At 29.7% G+C, this 20,561-nt stretch overlaps 2 protein-coding genes across 2 annotated transcripts in view; both read left to right on the top strand.

The window, feature by feature from the left end:
• Positions 1-20,561, top strand: part of Stacl (Stac-like) — a 50,399-nt gene that overhangs the window by 19,257 nt on the left and 10,581 nt on the right. The window contains exons 6-9 of the mRNA XM_068774583.1: positions 65-142; positions 965-1,033; positions 16,858-17,015; positions 20,004-20,122. Coding sequence (XP_068630684.1) covers positions 65-142; positions 965-1,033; positions 16,858-17,015; positions 20,004-20,122 — 424 coding nt within the window. The remainder of the gene's footprint in view (positions 1-64; positions 143-964; positions 1,034-16,857; positions 17,016-20,003; positions 20,123-20,561) is intronic.
• LOC137931298 (uncharacterized) lies at positions 2,737-5,229 on the top strand. The gene is made up of 2 exons (XM_068774741.1): positions 2,737-2,952; positions 3,450-5,229. The coding sequence occupies exon 2, from the start codon at positions 3,505-3,507 to the stop codon at positions 4,270-4,272; it is 768 nt and encodes a 255-aa protein (XP_068630842.1). The 5' UTR covers positions 2,737-2,952; positions 3,450-3,504; the 3' UTR covers positions 4,273-5,229.

Below are 20,561 nucleotides of genomic sequence, written 5' to 3' on the forward strand. Positions count from 1 at the left end.
TTGCTAAAATATAGATAACAAATTCATTACATCAATAACAATATATTTTTATTTCAACTCATAGGACAGCTTGGATTCTTTGGCCCGTGTGCAAAGCCGCAACTTGGAGAATAATCTCTACAATAAAGTCAACGAGATACAGGTACGTCTTTATTATCTACATGAATCTTGGAACTTAAACTTAAATATAATAGTTTAAAATATCTTGATGAATAGTGAAAGTTTTGATAAAGATGTCATAAGTAAAGTTAATGAAAGCAATGTGAAAAATGGAAAAGCTAAATAAAGCTAAATGATGAATTTATAAGTTATCCTATTTATTTGGATGACAATATGGTTCATTCAAACAATGAACAACTTTGACTAAAGTGAAATATTACACTTATATATATCAGTATACAAAACACTAATAATACCATAAAGCTATTATGCTTTTTCTAACTTTTGCGAAAACGTAGAAATTTAAACATTTATTTCTTTTAATAAATAACGAGATTAGCAGGAAGGTATATCCATCAATGAACGATGAAACACGATGTTTAGTACATGTAATAATTATTAATTTCATTGCGATTGCAAAAAAGTACATTTATTATTGAATAACTTATCAATGTACTGTTGTTCTTATTTAAAAATATTTTGTATGTTTAAGAGCGCTTTCAGCGACATCTTTTAGCGTTGTTAGTAAATAGTTCAAAAATTTAACGTAGCACGTCAGTTTCTGAAGCAAATCTTTTTCTTCATAATTCGTAGAGATGTCACTACATATTTTTAATATGACAAAGGTATAAATAATTTTATTATATAATTTATTGTAATTTTTTTTGAATAATCTTATCAAAAAATTGATATCAATTAAACCCGTGTAAAATCCAGATGCAAACATTATAAATATCAATATTCCTCTAAATTCTTATAATGAACATGCATGTTACTTGATTTTTTATATTAAATTGATTATTAGGAAGAAATATCACTGAAGAAATTTGACTACCGGAGTACTCAGCTACACCTAGCTGCTATAAGAGCCCAAGTAAGTCCATTTTAATTATTAAATTTACTAATGTAAAATGAATACCTCGAGATTATTTCTATATTTAATTAAATCACCTCCATTAAAAGTAATTATGAAATGTTTTAATTACTATATCGATTGTATAAAAAAATTAATATTGAAAAAATAGTTTTCGTGTTAAATGTAATTTTTTTTAGTGTATAAGATCACTAGCTTTAAAATTGTCGTCTTTTAAATCTAAGTTATCCTGCAATATTTACATTTTCACTTTCCATCTAATCATTTGTATTCTTACTATAACATTCCGCTCCTACACTTTTACGTTGTATTTATTGCAAAAAAATATAAGATAAGTATTTTCTATTCCAATAAAGAAATTCTCACATAGCTTTCGCTAGTCGTATTTAACCTTTTTGAATTAGTTAAAAGAAATTATTCACACATATGCGTACATATATTGAATAAATCAATTTTCTTTATAAACTTTTGTTTTTTAAGATTTAAAATTCGTTGCACGCGATAAATTAGATGGGAATAAACAGGAAACAAACATTTTCAATAATTTCTTTCTGCGTTAATAAATAATTTGCAAAATTTAATAAAGGAATTTCGATAGCTTACAATAAAGTTGTCTGAATAGTCAACTCAACATTTCTACGCAATGAACGCATGCGTATTTGGCAAATATGGTTGATGGTTTTATTCTATGGTTCTGATTAATATCTAAATAACCATACATAATAAGATTTTATTTAGAAAAATACCTATATTGCATTTCCTTTTAATTAGTATTTAAAATACACCGTGTAACATGTTTATTATGTATTATTAAGAAACGATTTACTAGTAGACTATAAAATACAATTACGACGTTGATTACATAGTCCAAAGCATTAAAAGAACTTCTGCAATATTAATAATTAATAATGTACTAAATTTAGTATAACCACAAACTAAGGATTATTTGAAAGCAAATAGTGCCGCAATGCGCACAGCCTCAAATTCATTCAGTCTGAGAAGAGATCTCGCGGAATAACATAACCTATGAATTAAAAATTTAGTTGCTAGTTATTTTGATCTATACGCTGTTAATCATTGGCCGTCCAATTTAGATAGTTATAAATCTAAAAACTAATAAAAACAAGAAATTAAGTTTGTTGTGAAAATGGGGTGGATTTCTATGAAAAATCATATGGTAAGTGAATATTTTGATTATTATGACAGATTGTGACAAAAATGTTTTGGCTTATATTAATTTCTTAATAAATTTACTTTTAAATATATATTATATAAAATAAGAGATGTAGATTTTTATAATGCGAAGCGTCAGAATTATAGCAGATTCATAAAAAAAGACACTCATATGTTCTTATTTCAATTTCACTCTTTTATCATATATATTACTGACAAATAACTGAAACAAAAATAAAATTTTGCAAAAATGATATAAGGTTAGTTATAAGCATTCGTACCTATTCTAGAAATAACAACTAATTTACTTTGAACATCGTTGAAAATTACTTTTTAATTTTTAATATGCCGACGAAATAATTTTTTTATTTTAGCAAAACAAGGATTATTTATTATAAAAAAAAAACTAATAAGTTTGTGCTGTGTTTGATAAGATATGTTATCAATTCATTATTTAAGAAAATGTTTGTCCGATATAGGGAAACGATTTAATAATTTATAATTTATTTATGTTATTCATAAATATTGTTTACAAAGCTACTGTCATTTTAGTCATTAGTTTTCCCGCGTCGAACGACTTAAACGCTACAACGGGTAAATTTGGAACTACAATCCGTCATGCGTCATCCGTGAAGAACTCGTAGTGAGTTGTGCTTGTTGTGCTTAGTGTATTGTAATATAATTTTAAAGATTGTTATGAAACGAAGCCGATAAATATTAAAAAAGAATAAGAGAAATTTAGACAGGTAAGTTTGACTGTTTATGTATTTCATTTGATTATGTAATATAATGAAGCATAAATTACTAGCGCTTCAACATTTTATATTATGACTATCACTAAAAAACGAATAAGTTTTATGATATTATAATAGTCTTTCGTTGGTGAAAAGTAAACTAATTTAAATATGTATTTTGAGTGTACGGAATTTATAACAGTGTTATCAAAATATAACCTCAAATTTGTGTTATGTTGAATATAATCACAGAAGTGCAGTGTACCAATAAAAACTTAATGTAAAACTCGTTGTTAAATATTAAATTATTGAGATTAAGACATATTAACAGATAAATTGAAGACCTGTAGTTTGTTACCCTCCTTTCGTATATTCGAGTAACATTTACGCGGGAAAGTATTCACAATACGCGATCGCGCATTACTGTAAGAAGTTTCATCTAAATATGATAACAGGCATTTTTTATTTTCTTTGTAATTAACTCATTCTAAAACTGTTGTTTTTTTCAGGTGCTATAAATTGTTGTATAAAGAAATATTTTATTACAAGTTTCGAATCATTACAATGAAGCAAAATGCTTTTAAGAATAATAGTTACAAATCGGATGATGAGCTTATACGATATAAAATTAACACTCACTATAACAACAATGCTGGTAAATCTTCTTCAAGGTCGAAAAAAAAACTGTCATTAGTTAATGATGATGATAGTATTCGTTATAAATTACGACCAGGTGTTACAAAAACAAAAGAGAAAAAAACGAAACCGAAGATCAAAGTGAATTTTTGGAGTAATAAACAAAGTCGTCTGCATAATGTAGAAACCAAACACACCAGATCAGTCCCTAAACACAGACCTGTTGCAATAAAAGGTTTATCACCTAAATTAAAATCAACAGCTGTGACTGTTCGTAAACAGGTTTCTTTTCTACCCTCACCCCTTTTTTCTGATGCACATGTACCTATGGTTACAGTCCCAGATGACTTAACCATTCAGCTAAATGAAGAAGAAGCTAATGACCTACGAGAAGATTTAAATCTTGCCAATGTAAATAGTATTGATAGTACCAGCATCAATGGCTCCAGTGAAAAAAATAAAAGAAAAACAAAAACTTGTCTCCAAACTATTAATAAACATAAAAGAAGTTTATATAATGAAGAAATTCAGCGGGCTAATGAAAATGAACTAGAATTTTTTTCTAAATATATTGTGCAAAAACTGAGAAAAATGGAAACTAACCAGCGCATATACTCCGAAAATCTTATAAATACTGTTCTCATGTTAGGTCAACTGGCTAAATTAAATGGTAAATCCAAAATTTCAGAAGCATAGTTCCCATACTATTGAACATATTTAAGACATTGTTATAATTGCCTTTTTATATTCCTTCTATTAACGTTTGAAAAAAGATATACTTCTACCCACACACAGTTTATACAGTTGGATCAATTAAAAGTACATGTTACATTTATAATAGTTTTTTAATGCATGTTATTCAAATAAGATTAAGAAAATACAACATTGATAGGACTATTGACTGTTAAGAAGGTATATTGTATTTTTGTTGTTACCATTAAAAATAAAATAAAACTTTAATGTTCTTAACATTATTTAATGTAATATAACTATAGGTAAATTAATAAAAATGCACAAGTACATTTGTTTTACTATACTTGAAGTGATGGTATTAATAACATTAAAAGTTTATTATTAAATTAAATTTGATCATATTTTCTAATTTATTGGTTATTTGTTTTACATGTGTAGTAAACTTTATAAAGCATATACATTAACCTTAGAAAAAGAGTAATAAACTTCTTAATTTTTGTAAGTATGATTTTTTAAAAATATGTTTATTGTAATAACTTTATTTTTATAGAAACATTTCAAGTACCTCATCAAAGGGTTTGCTTATAATTTTCTATAATTTTTTTTAAATTATTTGTTGCACAATGCTTAAATAATTCTTGTTATAGACTACACCATTTATTATTTTAAGTCTTTAAATGTCTGAATATGTTTTTCATCTAGCGCCTCTCTTAAGTACTTTATTTGGTTTTGTTATTTAGTCAAATTTCGGAATATGAATAACCATGTCACCTACTACATTGGTTATTGAAAAAAATTGTATTTCTTAACCACTTCTATTTAACTGTTTTGTAAAACAATACAATTACTTGTGTAAAAAGTTAAAGTTGCATACATTTTTAAAATTTCATTATTTGTGCGACTATAAATTTAAGGAATATATAATATATATAGCATACATAATGAATTTGCAACGACCTATTTTTAGATAAAATTTGTATTCTTTTTGATAAAACTTGTAGTGTATGGTGTTTCATATAATTGTCACAGAATTTGTTTCTTGGATATTTAAAAAAAAAAAACGGTTTAAAACATCCACAATTTTGCTTTATTGAATCAAATCCTTAAAACTAACTTTCCCAAATTTCCTTTGGGTAATATATAATTTCCTCTATTTTTCCAATTTGCAATTATGACAAATCCATTTAATGGTTGTCTGGTGGAAATCGCGTATCCAAAAGACTTCCTTTATTTCTTTTTATATGCCGTCTTGTAGGTGTATAATAAACAGTGAGTAATTTAAATTTATAACGTATAACAACCAACACAAACACATACGTTCATTTGTTCATCAAATATATTTTAATAGGACATTTGTAAGTTTATAGAATTAAAAAACCGAAGTTTTATTTCCGATAAGATGTAAAAGTTGCTTACTAGGTATGGTTATTCAACTGATTCTCAAAATAACCATTTTTCCACAAAAATATTGTTAGCTCTTCTTTAGTAAATAATCTGATAAAATTAAGCGATCAAGCTATAGTTCAGCTATCTCGGGCACTGGACTCTGAATGCTAAACGCATCATGGGCGATAGCCCAAGCTGAGGTCCCCTCGGAGACTTTTGCCCTTTAGCTCAGACCCCATGCAGTGTCCGCTAAAAAGTCCTTAAAGTTTGGCGGCGTGCCAATTCAGTAAAATAAATATTGTAATAAACCTAGGTTCTCTAGGGACACAGGCTTGCGTACTGTTAAGGCCAAGCACATTCGACGCTGTCTTTTCTTACCTGGTGAGACTATAACGTCCAATCGGTGATGAAAAAATAATAGTTATTAAATATTTAAAGTATTTATTTATTCATATTACTATTCACATTTAGAATGATGATTCGTGTACATCATGCATAATGACCTAACTAGTGTAAAAAAAACCCTCTAGTTAATAACATGATTTTCAAGTTTTATGGATTTTTTAAATAATCTGACGATTATTAACACATTAGATTAGAGTGTACCGTAAAACCATGTACATTTGCCAACAAGAGCTACTAATTTTACGAAGCCTAAAAAAGGTCGTCGCTATTTATATATATATATATTAATATCTTGCACATAAACCAGATTATCATCCACATATCGATTACAAGCCGTCAAAATTTCTTCACGATAATAATTTTTAAAAGTCGTGTATAATGGAAGTTACTAAAAACGAGCTCACCTGATTGAACTTGAAACTTAAAATTCATCGATACAGTATTTTTGTGCTCGTCATTCTGAGGTATTACAGGCTATGTATAATTAACTCACTAATTACAGTGACCTTATATTCCAAAATAAAAAACGGTAACGCGCGATAATTCATTTGTTATGAAGAAATAAGTGCCGCAGTAATAACAAACTAGTTGGCTTTTTGGTGAATAAATCTTCTACCAAAAGTGTCTTTTAGTATAAACGTAACATAAAACAAGGTTTCTTTTATCTTAACTACTGCAAAGTTGGTGTGAAATAAATAATTTACATTAAAAAATTGTGTAAGTTGATAGCATTTTGGTACCATTTATTTTGTGAATTTTTTTCGACACCTTTTGTTGTGGAATTATGGTAGCCATTTAACAATACCGTGGTTTTGGGTGTTAGTTATAGCGTTATCTTCTTAGAGGATCCAGGGTAGAGCCAATTGCCGCGTGTAACGTTAACGTATACGAGAACATGAACGTACAAAGTCAATTCATTACACAATAACTTCATTGTGTTAAGTTAATTAATGGTAATTTAGCTTAACATTTGATACAAGCCTAAAAAGATGCATGTGATAAAGTCCCCAAAGAGCAACCGATAATAACATAAATTATATCGAAACTGCTGGCGATTGGTCTATAAAAGTCACCTTCCTAGATCGATGACCACATATGGCAAAAGGCCTAATTAATCGAATAATAGCAGAAAACTAATTACTTTAGAACAGAAACACTTTGTTTACAAAACACCTGATTTATTAAAAGTAATAATTAAGAGTGAACAAAAATAAGTAAACAGTATTGTATAATTTAAAGGGTATAAAAATGACGCACCTACGCAACGGCACAAAAGAGGGATTTGTCACCTGACCCGCCGGAGCTTTCGGATTAGTTAAGATGTAACGCTGTCAGGCGACTATAAGAAGAGATTTGCCGAAACTGCATTGTAATCTGTTTTACATATGGATGTTTTAATTTTCAAAGTTATGTTACAAGGGGTATTTCTCCGGCATCGGTAGTGGGGTTTGATTCTCACTTATCGTGACTGAGGATGCCCTTAAGCTGCCAAAAAAACTACTTCTGCCTACGTTTAAACCGGATAAGGTGGCACCTAGAAGTCTACTCAGTTGGTAAACCCATGGTAACTCCAACATACGGCTGAGTTCTTTTCATTTCGTTACGACGTTACCGACATCTTTCGGTATTTATCGTCTATGTGAACATATGATATTTTCGAAAGCCTCTTTTTTTAATAATAGATCTGTCCGGTGCAGAAGATAGTGACTCGGTTCTCAAAGTGTATTACGCCCAGAGATCCAAGAGTCGCTGACTATATATGAAAAGTGTTTGTCATATCAGCTGAACCATTGTGTTTAAACAACTTTTTCATACCTTTGAATGCGATTTTTCGTGAACTGTGTACCGTTTGTTCAAAGGTGAACGCTCTGCCCATCCCTTACTTTACAACGTATAATAAAACTAAACGTGGTATCACTTTCATTTTTTTATATGTACCAAAGCGTAATAAGTATAACATAGAAATAGGGTGTAAAACTAATTAAGCACGGATGACGTATACAACCAAAGGTGTGGTTGAAATACCTTCAGACGGATCAATACATAGGGTATCTAGAGATGTAAAAATGTTAAAATAAGCCTTAACTGTTAGCAATCTTTGTATTTTTAAAAAGAAATGTTACGAAATAAAATTGAGCAAATAATTAAATTTTTTACTAAATAATTTGAATCAAAAATTTTAATCAAACTAAAGTTTAAACATTTGCTATGTATCGATTATTAATACAAACATTGAATTCGTGTCGGTTTTAGTACTAATTATTTGTCGCTGTTACATTTTATGTACCAGTAAATAATTCCATACATTGGGCTACTTCAGTACTTATATCGAACTGATTAAAGTTAAATCAATTTGCTTTAACCTAGATAGCAGGTATGAGAAGATTAGAGAACAATGAAATTTATTTGCAATTTGTCGTACGTTACTAAATACTTTTCTGTGCGATCATAATGTTAATAAATAAATATTTCTAGAAACTAAACCATATTAGTCAATCAGCAACTTTATAAATTCTTCATTTCGTAATATTTATTATTTCTTTTAAGAAAGTGGTTATTTTTACTGGTTGCTAAAAGCTCAACGGTTTTAGGAAATAAGATGAAGGCTGAATTACTAAACATCTATTTGATTTTGAAAATCCCTTGTTGTTAGCAAACGGTTGCTAAGCGACGCAAGAGGGCCGCTATCTTGTATCCGGTAACTAGACAGAGTCAGTCTCACTATGCCCGCCCTCGCAGTTGGGCGTGTGTCGCGGAAATTTCACTGCATAATATCACGTGAAACAATCTCTTTATGTTAACTTAATATAATGTGATCGAATAATATTTCCTTTTTATTTCTATAAAATCTTATTACTTTCTTTTGTAAATTTATTCTAAGTAGTTGTTAAAGTTCCTAATTGAATAAAATTAAAAATATCTTCCATGTATAGTCTTGCTTTTAATAAAATTAAAAATCAAGATGGATTTAGTGCATCGATTACATTATCTGGTACTATCCCAGAAATCAGATCTGATGACTATGGAAAGAGAACAGAGAATGCGTATGCGACGGCAGTCTAGTTTGCCCGAATACAGTAAAGCACATAAAACCCGTCAAAGATTAGAGCAAGCCTACTTCAATGATGTAAGTGTCGTAATTGTATTTATTTTTTAAACTTTTCTTTTTGATACATTTTATAACAAAGCAGCAATCGTTATTATCGTCAATTTTATCTCAAGCTTCTCTAAATATTGTTGTCTTTATTTGTAAATTTTATAAAAGCATCAATCCTTTAATTGTCGTCAGGTTCTGAAATTATGCACTACATTTCAACATATTCTGCGAACGTTTTTATATGTGCATATTGTCAAAGATCTATTAAGTTGAATTCTGTAAACAATTAAATCTAACTAATGGTTTTATGCTATAAATTATAGCGTTAATATTATTCGTTATTAAAAAAAAATTATCCTTGTTTTTATTTTGGATTGATTAGTTTATATATAGTTATTTAGTCAAAAAATAGGTTTATACTAAAGGTACTATTTATTTTCTGTACAACTTTGGTTACGTGTAAAAATTAAACATTTGCGAGCACATTATTCGTTGAAATAAAATACACTTACATTACACACTTACACATACATTTAAAAAATAATATTAAATACGAATGGAAATCAACATTCCACCCATAGTAAGAAAACAGGATGCATATCCGCTGTTCCTAAGAGCACTAACGTGAAATACCTCGTTAGCAGTTAGCAGGTAATTGAGTCTCCCATTTCCTTCACAGCCTACGGGAACAACAGCAGTAAGTTACTTTTTAACGGCACTAATTCAAGAAGGGCGACAGGCAGGTAATGCGGAGGGAGCATCGTTCGTATGCATAATCTTAATAGACGCAATGCAGGAATAAGGAATATTGCGATTATAACAAGTTCACATGCAAATATCTTTAAAGAAGTTACGCTAGAGAAAAACAATGGCTCCAACGGTGCATTATTAAATAAGTATAATAGTATGCTTTAAAGTTATTCTTATAAAAGATATTTGACATTTAGAGAGAAATGCTTTTTTTCACATAAATATTGAAGGTGATTTTTTAATCACAACTTTATAATCCTCATCTTATACAATGATTATGATATAATAACAGATTGAACTCATAGGAAATAATACAGGTATATTAAAGTTAATCAAGATTATTAATTAATAACATAATTTCAATATAGATGTCAGAAAGTACGAATTAACTAAAACTTTAACTCTTAACTATTATGAAATTTACATTTTTTTAATGAATACATATTATGTAATTTATATCGTAATGATATAAGTTCGTTTACTTAAATTTTCCTACACACATAACATTATCATAAATTATCTATTTTCGTGATTTTGGTAACTACAGTTTTAACATTATTGTTATGTAAAGAAATAAATAGTCTTTAGGTGTTATTTAAAACCAGAGAAACGAAAAGAGGTAATACGACGATTTCGTTTAACTTCGACCACCAAACATGACTTATCACATTTTGTTGCAAACAATCTGGCACGATGCGCGGTTACCTAGCGACAGTACAAAGACGAAATGACAATGATAAAATTTTATATCTCATATAACATAAAATGCTAAACAAATCTTATGGTTATATTATTGAATAAAATAATGATTGAAAACTTCTTTCTTCAACAGCCCTTTGGAATATTTTTTTTCTACAAATAATATTTATTTCACTCGGATACTTTTAAAACATAATACGTCATCATCCGTCTCGTGCTATAATTTTTTCCTTAATTAAAATTCAAGATACTTTTGAATCCGTTTATAAACTGAAATCTCAAAGAAAGTAGAAAACAAAAAACAGGTACATAGTTTGTACGGAGTGAATAAAAGAAATGTTCTGGTAGATAACCCATTTCACCGTCGGCCATTTAGTTGATAAGAAGCTTTATAGTCTCCGCATTTATTTTTGGTTGACACGAAGCCTAACCACACTTTTATCTTTTATTCAGCGTAATCTTCAAACCTTAACATAATTCGTTTGCATTTAATTTGAAAACCATCATAGTGTGCTTTGTTTAAATAGGTCATTATTAATACAATGTATACTTTCGTTACAATTCGGCGATAATATTATTTGATTAATAATGTTCAAAGTTTAATGGTTTGTAAATATAGTCGGCACAAAATGAAATGGAAGTCCTAGTCACGCAATTGTTAGTATTGTTTAATTTTTCATATTTATATATATTTTAATGAATAAATCCCCTTTTTGATATTGCCAGTAATTTATTAATAAAAACATAAGCTATTATTTTAATAGAAATGTGTATCATAATGTTATTATTTTAATTCGTTAATTTATTTACAACATGGACTATTCACAACAATAAACACCTAAATAAGCTGACTAATAGCCAATAACAAGTCTTCTATTATATAAATGAGCAAACAATACTGCCGCTAATGAGATAATTTACAATTCTGATCAAATTTTATGATAAGTGACATAAAATTTAATACACAGAGACGAATAAGCAATAATAATGTTAAAAAGTTAAGGAAACATCTTGACGAGAATACACTCCTAAGATAAAGATCGCATTGTTCACATATATTATTAAACCTATCAGTGGCCAACACAATAACTGTTTTGCCTATAAATCGAAGAAGCTTTAGATAAACGAAAAGATGGCGTGAAACATGGTTATTTACATGGGATATATATAACTTGAGTAACAGTTCTTATCAAACTGTTTTTGAATATTATCAATACAATATTATTTTCCGTTCGGCCTCTTACGTACGTACAATACAGGATTTTCAGAGTTTACAATTCAGTAGAGTATTTGAATGTCTTCATTATGAAACCCTGTGTTTTAGGGGCCTTCTTAACAGTGTTAATGTGAATATTGAACTTACGCTTGTTATAATTTAATGTGATCAGTAACAGTTAAATGATTTCTTGACGTTAACTCCCTGTGCCTAAACATGGAGATGACATTCACATATATTATAAATAACAACGGTCCAAGCAAGAAACTTTGGGGTACACCACTATGAACGTGGACTAAGGTGGTATAATAAAGGAAGAAAAATTATAAAGAAGAAAGAATATCATAGGTATCCATGTATCGATGTGTGGTTTAGGTCACCAAGATCAAGGTCCAGACCAAAGTCAATTCGGTCAAATGCCTTGCTAGTCTATGTAAATAGTATCAATGCAAAATAGCTGTAAAAAAATAATTGAATAGAATGAAAGTTGCGGTTGTAGACCGGCCTTGACAGAGGGCCATGTTGGAGGGAACTAAACGACCCAAAATAGTAATACAATTTTAATTGTCTTTTTTACTGATGCTAATAAACATTTTGCTGTTATATGCTTTCAACAAATTTTAAATGCTGGCATGCTTTGAAGGTATTATTTGCGAAATGTGCAAAAGCTAAAACATACTTTTTGCTTTACATATGTACGAGATAGGGCAACACTTTAATGATCAGTTTAATAAGCAATATTGACTTTTCACTTTAGTTTTTAACAAAAGAAATCTATTCTTCTGATGTATTATCAGCTATATTGTACAAACAATGTTCATTAGTTTCAACAACTCTCTTAACGATTTATCTTCAAACTAGCGGCCCTTTCGCGGCTCTTGTTTGTAGCGACATGGAAGATTCCACTTAGATTAATAACCAATCCAATTAGCATTCCTTTGTCTTCGGATTTAAAAATAAAACTGATTAAAAATGTTAATATTTCTTGTGATTCAATAACCTTATGATCTAAAGGACATGTGATATGATTTCAATTATATAATTATATCAAATGTATATGTAAATGTAATAAATATTAAATGTCTTCGTTTTTTTTTAATTTTTAAGAATATAACTCGTTACTTAGATAATTTTGAAATAATAAATCCTATCTAATAGAACAATAAAATGTGTTTTTTTTATTTGGACTACGATATGGTGTCCTATTAGCTAACCATCACGATCAATATTATATCAGCCATAAGATGTCAACTGCTAGCCATAGTCCCTCAGAGATTTCCAATAGTAATGTATGCGTCAAGCATCTTCCAATGACTATTTACAGGTTTTTTACCGTGGACAGCCTGTTAGCTATTAATTATAGTAATTTTATTTTTTCTATTGTGACGTTTTACTATTATACCGATAAGTTGTTTAAGAAAACGTTACTAAATATGTACATACATACATATACTTTCGACACAGGGCCGTTCAGACTAAGGCAATATCACGTACACGTGTAAGAAGTCTATAAAAATTTATAGCAAAATATAGTTACTAAAAGAGTGTTCCAGTAACAACACGAACGTTGTACAGGGCGTATACATCTCAATACCTATTGCTAACACCGACACTCATACAGTATTTTATAATACATAATCCGACTAGATACACGTTATGATACGAATAATGTTAGGTAAAATACTACTTTATGTATAAACGAGGTACTAACCTTTGTAAACGCATGTTCCCTCTTAATAATAATTTACAAGTTATTTTTGTACTTGCAGCTCCGAGAGTCTTGGTACTATTCTATTTAATTGGCTTGTTTCAGTCCAATAGAAAAACTAATGAATAAAACTCATTTAACAGTGATAACATGATTTATTGCTCTAATAATAAACAATGATTTTGATATAAAGTAACGTGTCCATTGTAATGCTTTATATTGCTGAATTTGGTAATATATGTTGGTTATTTCATAACACGCTTGTGTGGTTTTAATTGGAGCCAAATATATATCAACTAAAGACCTACTACTACTCGAGACTACGAGTGACTAGAGAGTGTTTTATTTCATTTTTTGATTTTGTATTAGAAAATGAAACTGTTGTTTGTACTGTTTTGAAAACCTTCTTCATACCTTTACGAAATTTTGGAAAATTGTTAGCTAAACTTGTTAAGCTGATCTCAAGATTCAAGATTAGCAACATAATTTACTATTTGTTTTTAGTTATACAAGTACAAGTTAATAATACGTTCTCATTACAAAATTCATGATCCCGGCTTTTAAAGGGATTTTACTGTTAATTAAATTATGCATATATGTCTTGAGTATGAACTTCAAGACATAATCCATTAAAGTTATGCTATACTAAATATGGATAATAGTTACATGGCTGACACCTATCGCTTTACTATGATTTCAGCGCTACCTTGATATTTATTTTTACATAACACTACAAGCTGAGAATGATTTTTAAATACCCTATCTTCTGACCATGATTTATTAGGAACAATGCTAGTTAACACTAAATAGCTCAACGATGATGGCCGAATAGCTCTGTTAGTGTTTTTAAAATGATAATGTCACTTTTGCTGATATCACCAACCTAATTGTGTTAGAGTTAATTCCAACAAACTTCCAATACAACACAGTTTCTTATGTTCGACTAACAGCATAACAATGTCTCGTGTGATCTGAAAGCTCGGGTAGTCCAAGCGACAATTTTCTGCTGCCGATGGGTCAAATAAACTTCTAAGCGACTTACAATTATTCGTGTACCTTCAACAATTAATTTTCAATCAAGTTCTGACATAATGTGTATCCATCTTATAATAATTATTTTTACGTTATTATAAGATTTTATGTGATTAACTGAATAAGAATATTTTTTTAACATAAAAATCTGAAACTCATTTTTCGTTAATCCGAGAGAATCGATTCTCATCCAATTATGCTAATTAGGTAATTGTAAGTTTTAATACCAACGCCCTTGTTCTGGTGGTCTAAGGATTGTTTTCAATCAAAGGATACCTTGAAAGTCTTTTAAACGTATGATCAGGTTCACAAAAGATTATTTGTGTTCAACACTTTAGCGTCTAAAACCTTTTGTATCCATTAATAGTCTAAAACCTTTTGTATCCATTAATAGGCCTAGGTCTTCTTCTTACAGCATGTTCAAATAATCGTGTAATTCCACATCCGTACTGTTTTCATTTATAGAAATATGTAAATTGATATTATAAAAAGGTAAATTATGTAAATAACTTAAATTTTATATTGAATCTGTTGTAGTATTCCTATTGAAAATACGCGTTTAAGAGTGGAACTCAATACTAACATTATATATATATATGTTAGAGAAATATAGAAATAGCTCCTGTAGTTCTGTTTTTGTATAATTTTTTTGCCAATATCACTAATATAATTTTGTGGGTACAAGACAACAACGACAACTCTCTCTGCAGTCGGTGCCCACACCACAACAAGATTCGCAAATATTCACCCACTCTCAATAATTACTTTTAATCAGTTAGATATTTACAAAATATGCATCTAAAATAGCGTGTAATTACAAATTTTCAACTATCACGCGATTTTACAATGCGGTTACGCCAATGTATAGTATTAAACAATTAAATATATTTTAACACAATAGAAATACATGATAAATTTGAAATTATCGACATCAATTCACTTCGTCATTTAGCATATTGTGTTTTGTCACTCGAGACTTCTCCCGTTCCGTTCCGAAATTTGTTACTAACGACTCCACAAGACAAGTACCTTTCATTTGTCTTCACGGTTAATATTTTGTCATGACCTTTGGTGCTAAACACAATACTGCTTGTCACTGCTTTATCATTACTGACCTAATTAATAACAAAGACGCGCTGGATTGAAATACTTAGCTGATTTTCTAGTGTTTAATATTTAAACTCGACAGACATGGCTGATTATAAATTTTCAACCAGGAAAGGAGTAAACTTGGTTCTAATCCTATCAAGGTATATAGTATTATTAGTTTACGATAAATAAAACCAGAAAAATTTTATATGCACTTCTAAGAGATAGTTTTTATTAAACTACTAATAAGAAATAAAACAAAACGTGTTTTAGAGCTCTCCTACTTTATTTATTGCTTCAAAGTTTTAGTAATAAACAAGGTTTAATTATAAGGACAGGTTTTTTATTTCTCCTCTACAAGTATTCAATGACAATGTGATAACATTTTCATTGTAATGCCGTATTTTTCAAGTTATTCTTTGCTCGATTACATTCTAAAATGTCTTTTATTGACATAAAATTTTTGGCAAGTAGAGAAAAGTGTTTTAATTTATCCTGTGGTTCAGTTTCAAAAGTAAATGTTTTGGTTTTACTGTTTTCTTCGCAATTTTTCTATATTTCGTCTTGTCTTTATTCATTTAAGTTTTCTACACATTGTGTAATAATAAATATATGTAATAGTAACAATAAGTAATGCGCAATAAAAGATAAGTTACAAAAACACGTTATTATTTCTTTATACTAAGATAGAATAAAAAGTAGAATTTATTTCGCATCGCCGAAAAGAAGTTATAGAACGAAAAAGTACAATCATCATCATCAATATCATTAAAAATAAATAAGTAAAAAAACATGTAGATTCTTTTTCTTCTATTCAGCCGTTAGACGGCTACCGTAAGATATAGCCCTCTTTCAGAGATCGTTACGATCAGTCGTGCGCTTGCCCGCATCCAGCGACTTTTCACGGTCTTCACAAAGTCGTCGATTTATCTAGCGGAGAGCCCACCCACATCGCGTCTACCAGCTCGTGGTCGCCACTCGGGAACCTTTCGGCCACAATAGCCAACGGTTGCACGAGCGATGTGACGCGCCCACCGCCGCTTCAGATGAGCAATTCTTCGAGCTACGTCGAAAAACAACAACGATAGTGTTTTTATGTACTTTTCATCTTGAATAAACAATGCACATATATTTTTGGTAGTTTTTTATTTAGATTAATAATTGTTTTTGTGTGCACGTATATCAAGTACGCTTCTCTTTGCGTAGAGGGAATTGTTCGCGGCGAAAGCGGACAGTAGCGCCGCGGCCGCCGATCGTAAGCTTTCCACATCGTCCGCCGGCAGCATGAAGAACAAATGGCTGAAGGCTTTCCGCAGCTTGAAACCTCCAAGCGCCCCGCCACCCCATCCTGGACCACAAGACAAGTAAGTTAATCTTAGTTTTATTAACGCGTGAAATTTTTATTTCTAAACACACACAAATAGGCAAATATTGAAGAAAAAGTGAAGGTGATTGGAAATAGGTGTAAACTTTACAGGATTCAACGTATAGCTCATTAGGTGTCAATTTCTATGTGGTACTGCCTATTCAAAAATCAATGGTAATAAATGGAGATGATAATGAAATGATGATATAGCAAAAACGTCAAAGTCAGAAAGAAACGGCGTTTAAAATTGGGATTACTGCATATTAAAACTAATTATTGTTTACTATCTGTCCCCGCGGACTTTTTACTGCCAGAAATTACTGACCTGCCGCATTTCAAAAATAAATACTGTATATTTTAGAGTAATCACTTTATACGGGTGATTGTATAAACGTTTTTAATCTTTTTGCTGTCAAATGAGCTACTAATTATTTTTTACTTATTTAAAACTTATGGGTGTAGATTTATAATTTTTCTATAAATTACTCACTTCTGTTAGTAAAAAAAAAAAAAAAATTGCTCTTTTGAAATGATTTACGATCTTAACAAATTTTGTTAAAGTGAATGCATTTTTGTTCAATGAATTCCTTTTCTTTCGATGAACAAAAACGTTCCAGCGGACTAATCGGATTTCTCCCAATGAATCTGTAACAGTTTTATTATGAATATGATAAGATGTTAGGCAAAATTATTCCATCATCAATTTATTGATTATATAAAATAAAATTAATTTTTTCGCATAAATTAAACGTTAATATTAATCGAAGACAATTAAAAATGTTTTTTTTTAATGGGAACCCTAGTGATTTCAAGCAAATTTAATTTACAAAGAATTTTTTGGTTTAAGTCCCTAAATTTGACCATTTTTGCATTCTTCGTCGTTTAACTTGAGAGTTTACGTCTTAACTTCATTTGTTACTTTGGTCTGAAATTATTACTTTACAGATATAAGCGCTCGATAGTATATACTCTCATCGATGTATATCTCCCCTAACTAAACCTGATTATTTTCTATTTTCGATGACTTATTAATCTTACACATATTTAATATGTAAAATAAGCCGTGGATTACAATTGTAATACGAACAAATACACAGTTATATCATAACTTAACACAAATTAGATTAGGGGCAGGAATCCGCTATTGTTCCTAAGGTTTCCTAAAGACTCTTACTAAACATAATACTAATTAATGGATATAGTTTTTCGTTTTCATTGTGTATATACTTTGCTATAGAATGAAATACCCAATGCCAGTCAGTATTTGTAATTTAACTTTGAGTTTGAATACTTCATTAAAGGAAATTCATGCAAATCACCTACTATGTTTTCGTCCTTTATACGGAGCTTATAAAGGCAGGAAAGTTTTATTAGAATATTCAGGTGTAGAGAAAATTGCGACGCTTTCAGTGAACTGGCGCTTATTGGCAAGGGTACAAGATAACGAGATGCATACAGCTTAAACAAATGTTTTATCAGGAGACAAATAAAAATATACACTTCACTTGTATTTACATTTATTTCTAAAAAATATATCGTAAGTAGAGTTTGTAAATTTACAATAGTTATTTTGTTATAGAAAGTATATATAACTTTTGTGTCCTGATTTCACGTTTTCATTTTATTCTTTATATAATTAGTCTTTATATTGTATTGGTATTATGAGACATAGCTTGTTGTGCGTGTGTGTTTCGAAATACATGTCAGTCAGAGCTTAATTTTATACTAATGTAACATTTTGATTTTTTTTACTTTTTTAGAGTAGAAATACAACTAAATTGATAGAATAATCAGTATGTAATTATATAAAGAGACCATGATTACAAAATGAACTTGGTTATACATATAGAACTAATCGAAAGTAAATATAGTGCTAATCAAAAACACAAGTCAAAAATCAAATGGTAAAGCATACATTTTCGAAACACACTAACGTAAATTTTTGTCTTTGATTGTGTTTAGGTCAATGTTATTTTTATATCAAAATAGTTAATAATAATTAATAAAGTTTATAATTTTTTTATTCACACATACCAGATGCGTAATATTTGACTTATCGTATTGATTCGCATTTGTCATTTTCATTTTGATGTTTCTCTTCTTGCATCGATAAAGAAAAAACCAAATGTACCACGCGGTGTCAACGGTTATGGCCATGAGGTAACATTCCCCCGTAGGTGTATAGCCTTGGATGAACACTGGGTCTTTGTTTATTTAATTTTTAAGTTCTTGCCCGTATCACTTGTAGAAACTTCGGTAAAAAGTTATTCGAACTCCAATTATGTTATCATTAATTTTTAATTATTAGAAATTTTATTGCTTCCCTTTTATTTTTTCTTAAGATGCAACGCGTTTGTAATCCATTGCATTGACTGCTAAATAGAAAAACAATTCATTAGTCCTTAGTAATTTATTTAATTCGCTTGTAATGTCAGTGTTAATTGTTTTTTTTTCGTATTTAAGCGTTATTAAGTAGCAATGAATAGTCATTTAGTTAGAGCAGACGCTCACAAACCGTCATAACTGAACTCGGGGTCATTGGTTGTCGTACCTGACATTGGTGAATGCCGCACAGCCCATTGCTCCACCACGTACCTGACCTTGGACTTCATCGATCAATATCCGTGACGTATATTACCGCTTGAATGTGACAGTCTGTGAAAAGTACCTGGTTGATAAATTACTCGCAACATCATCAATCTGTGTGGGATTCTTTGCATGCGCCCCTTTACACGCAAACGTGTTTACTCTTTCTTGATTGTTACATTTTTATACACTTGAAATTCAAAAAAATACTTTCATGATACATTCAATTAATTTATTCAAACATGAAGATTATTGAAGTCAGTGTGTGATTGTAGTGTTTCAATAATATCTATCAAATTTATAGCTAAGTAATAAAGAATCAAAATTTACTAATAAAATATATATTCCTCCACAAACGTCTATAAAAGAATTTATAAGTAAAAAAATATAAATTTTGTAGGAGAAATGGAGCGGCCCGGGATGCAATGCGTTCCGGAGGTGATTCCGAAGCGCATAATTTCCAAGAGTACACATACAAGAAAATCACGCCTTGTGACGTATGTTCCCAAGTTTTACGAGGTAAGTGAGTAACGAAGTGTGTGAGTAACGAAATTAGTGAGAAAGAAAGTGAGTCAGATATTGCTTTTTAAGCAAAAAGTTTTACTACAATTTTGTACAGCTCGTCGTTACTTCGTTTTATCATTTTAACTATGACTTAATGCGACATTTATAAGCTACAAAGCTGTTTGCATTTAAGATTAAAAATATCAAATAAAGATCTTATTAACATGCCCATAAATGTTTGTAGGATTACCTTTTAATATTGTTCCTAATTTTAATGACAAGTGAAGATTTGTATTTTAAAGCAACTGATTTTAGAGGAACATATCAATTAATCTTTTCTCTTTAATTAATTAATATAACCTTCATTGAACGGAAAAAGGCCGTTGTTTTAATAAGATAAATGTAATATTGTTTGTAGAGAAAATAATAAAATACATTTTAAATGTAAAGAAGT

The sequence above is a fragment of the Battus philenor genome, unplaced genomic scaffold (genome assembly GCF_028537555.1).
Source record: "Battus philenor isolate CCGP_79_NKW_IND1 unplaced genomic scaffold, ilBatPhil1.0.hap1 SCAF_7, whole genome shotgun sequence".
NCBI classification, from domain to species: domain Eukaryota; kingdom Metazoa; phylum Arthropoda; class Insecta; order Lepidoptera; family Papilionidae; genus Battus; species Battus philenor.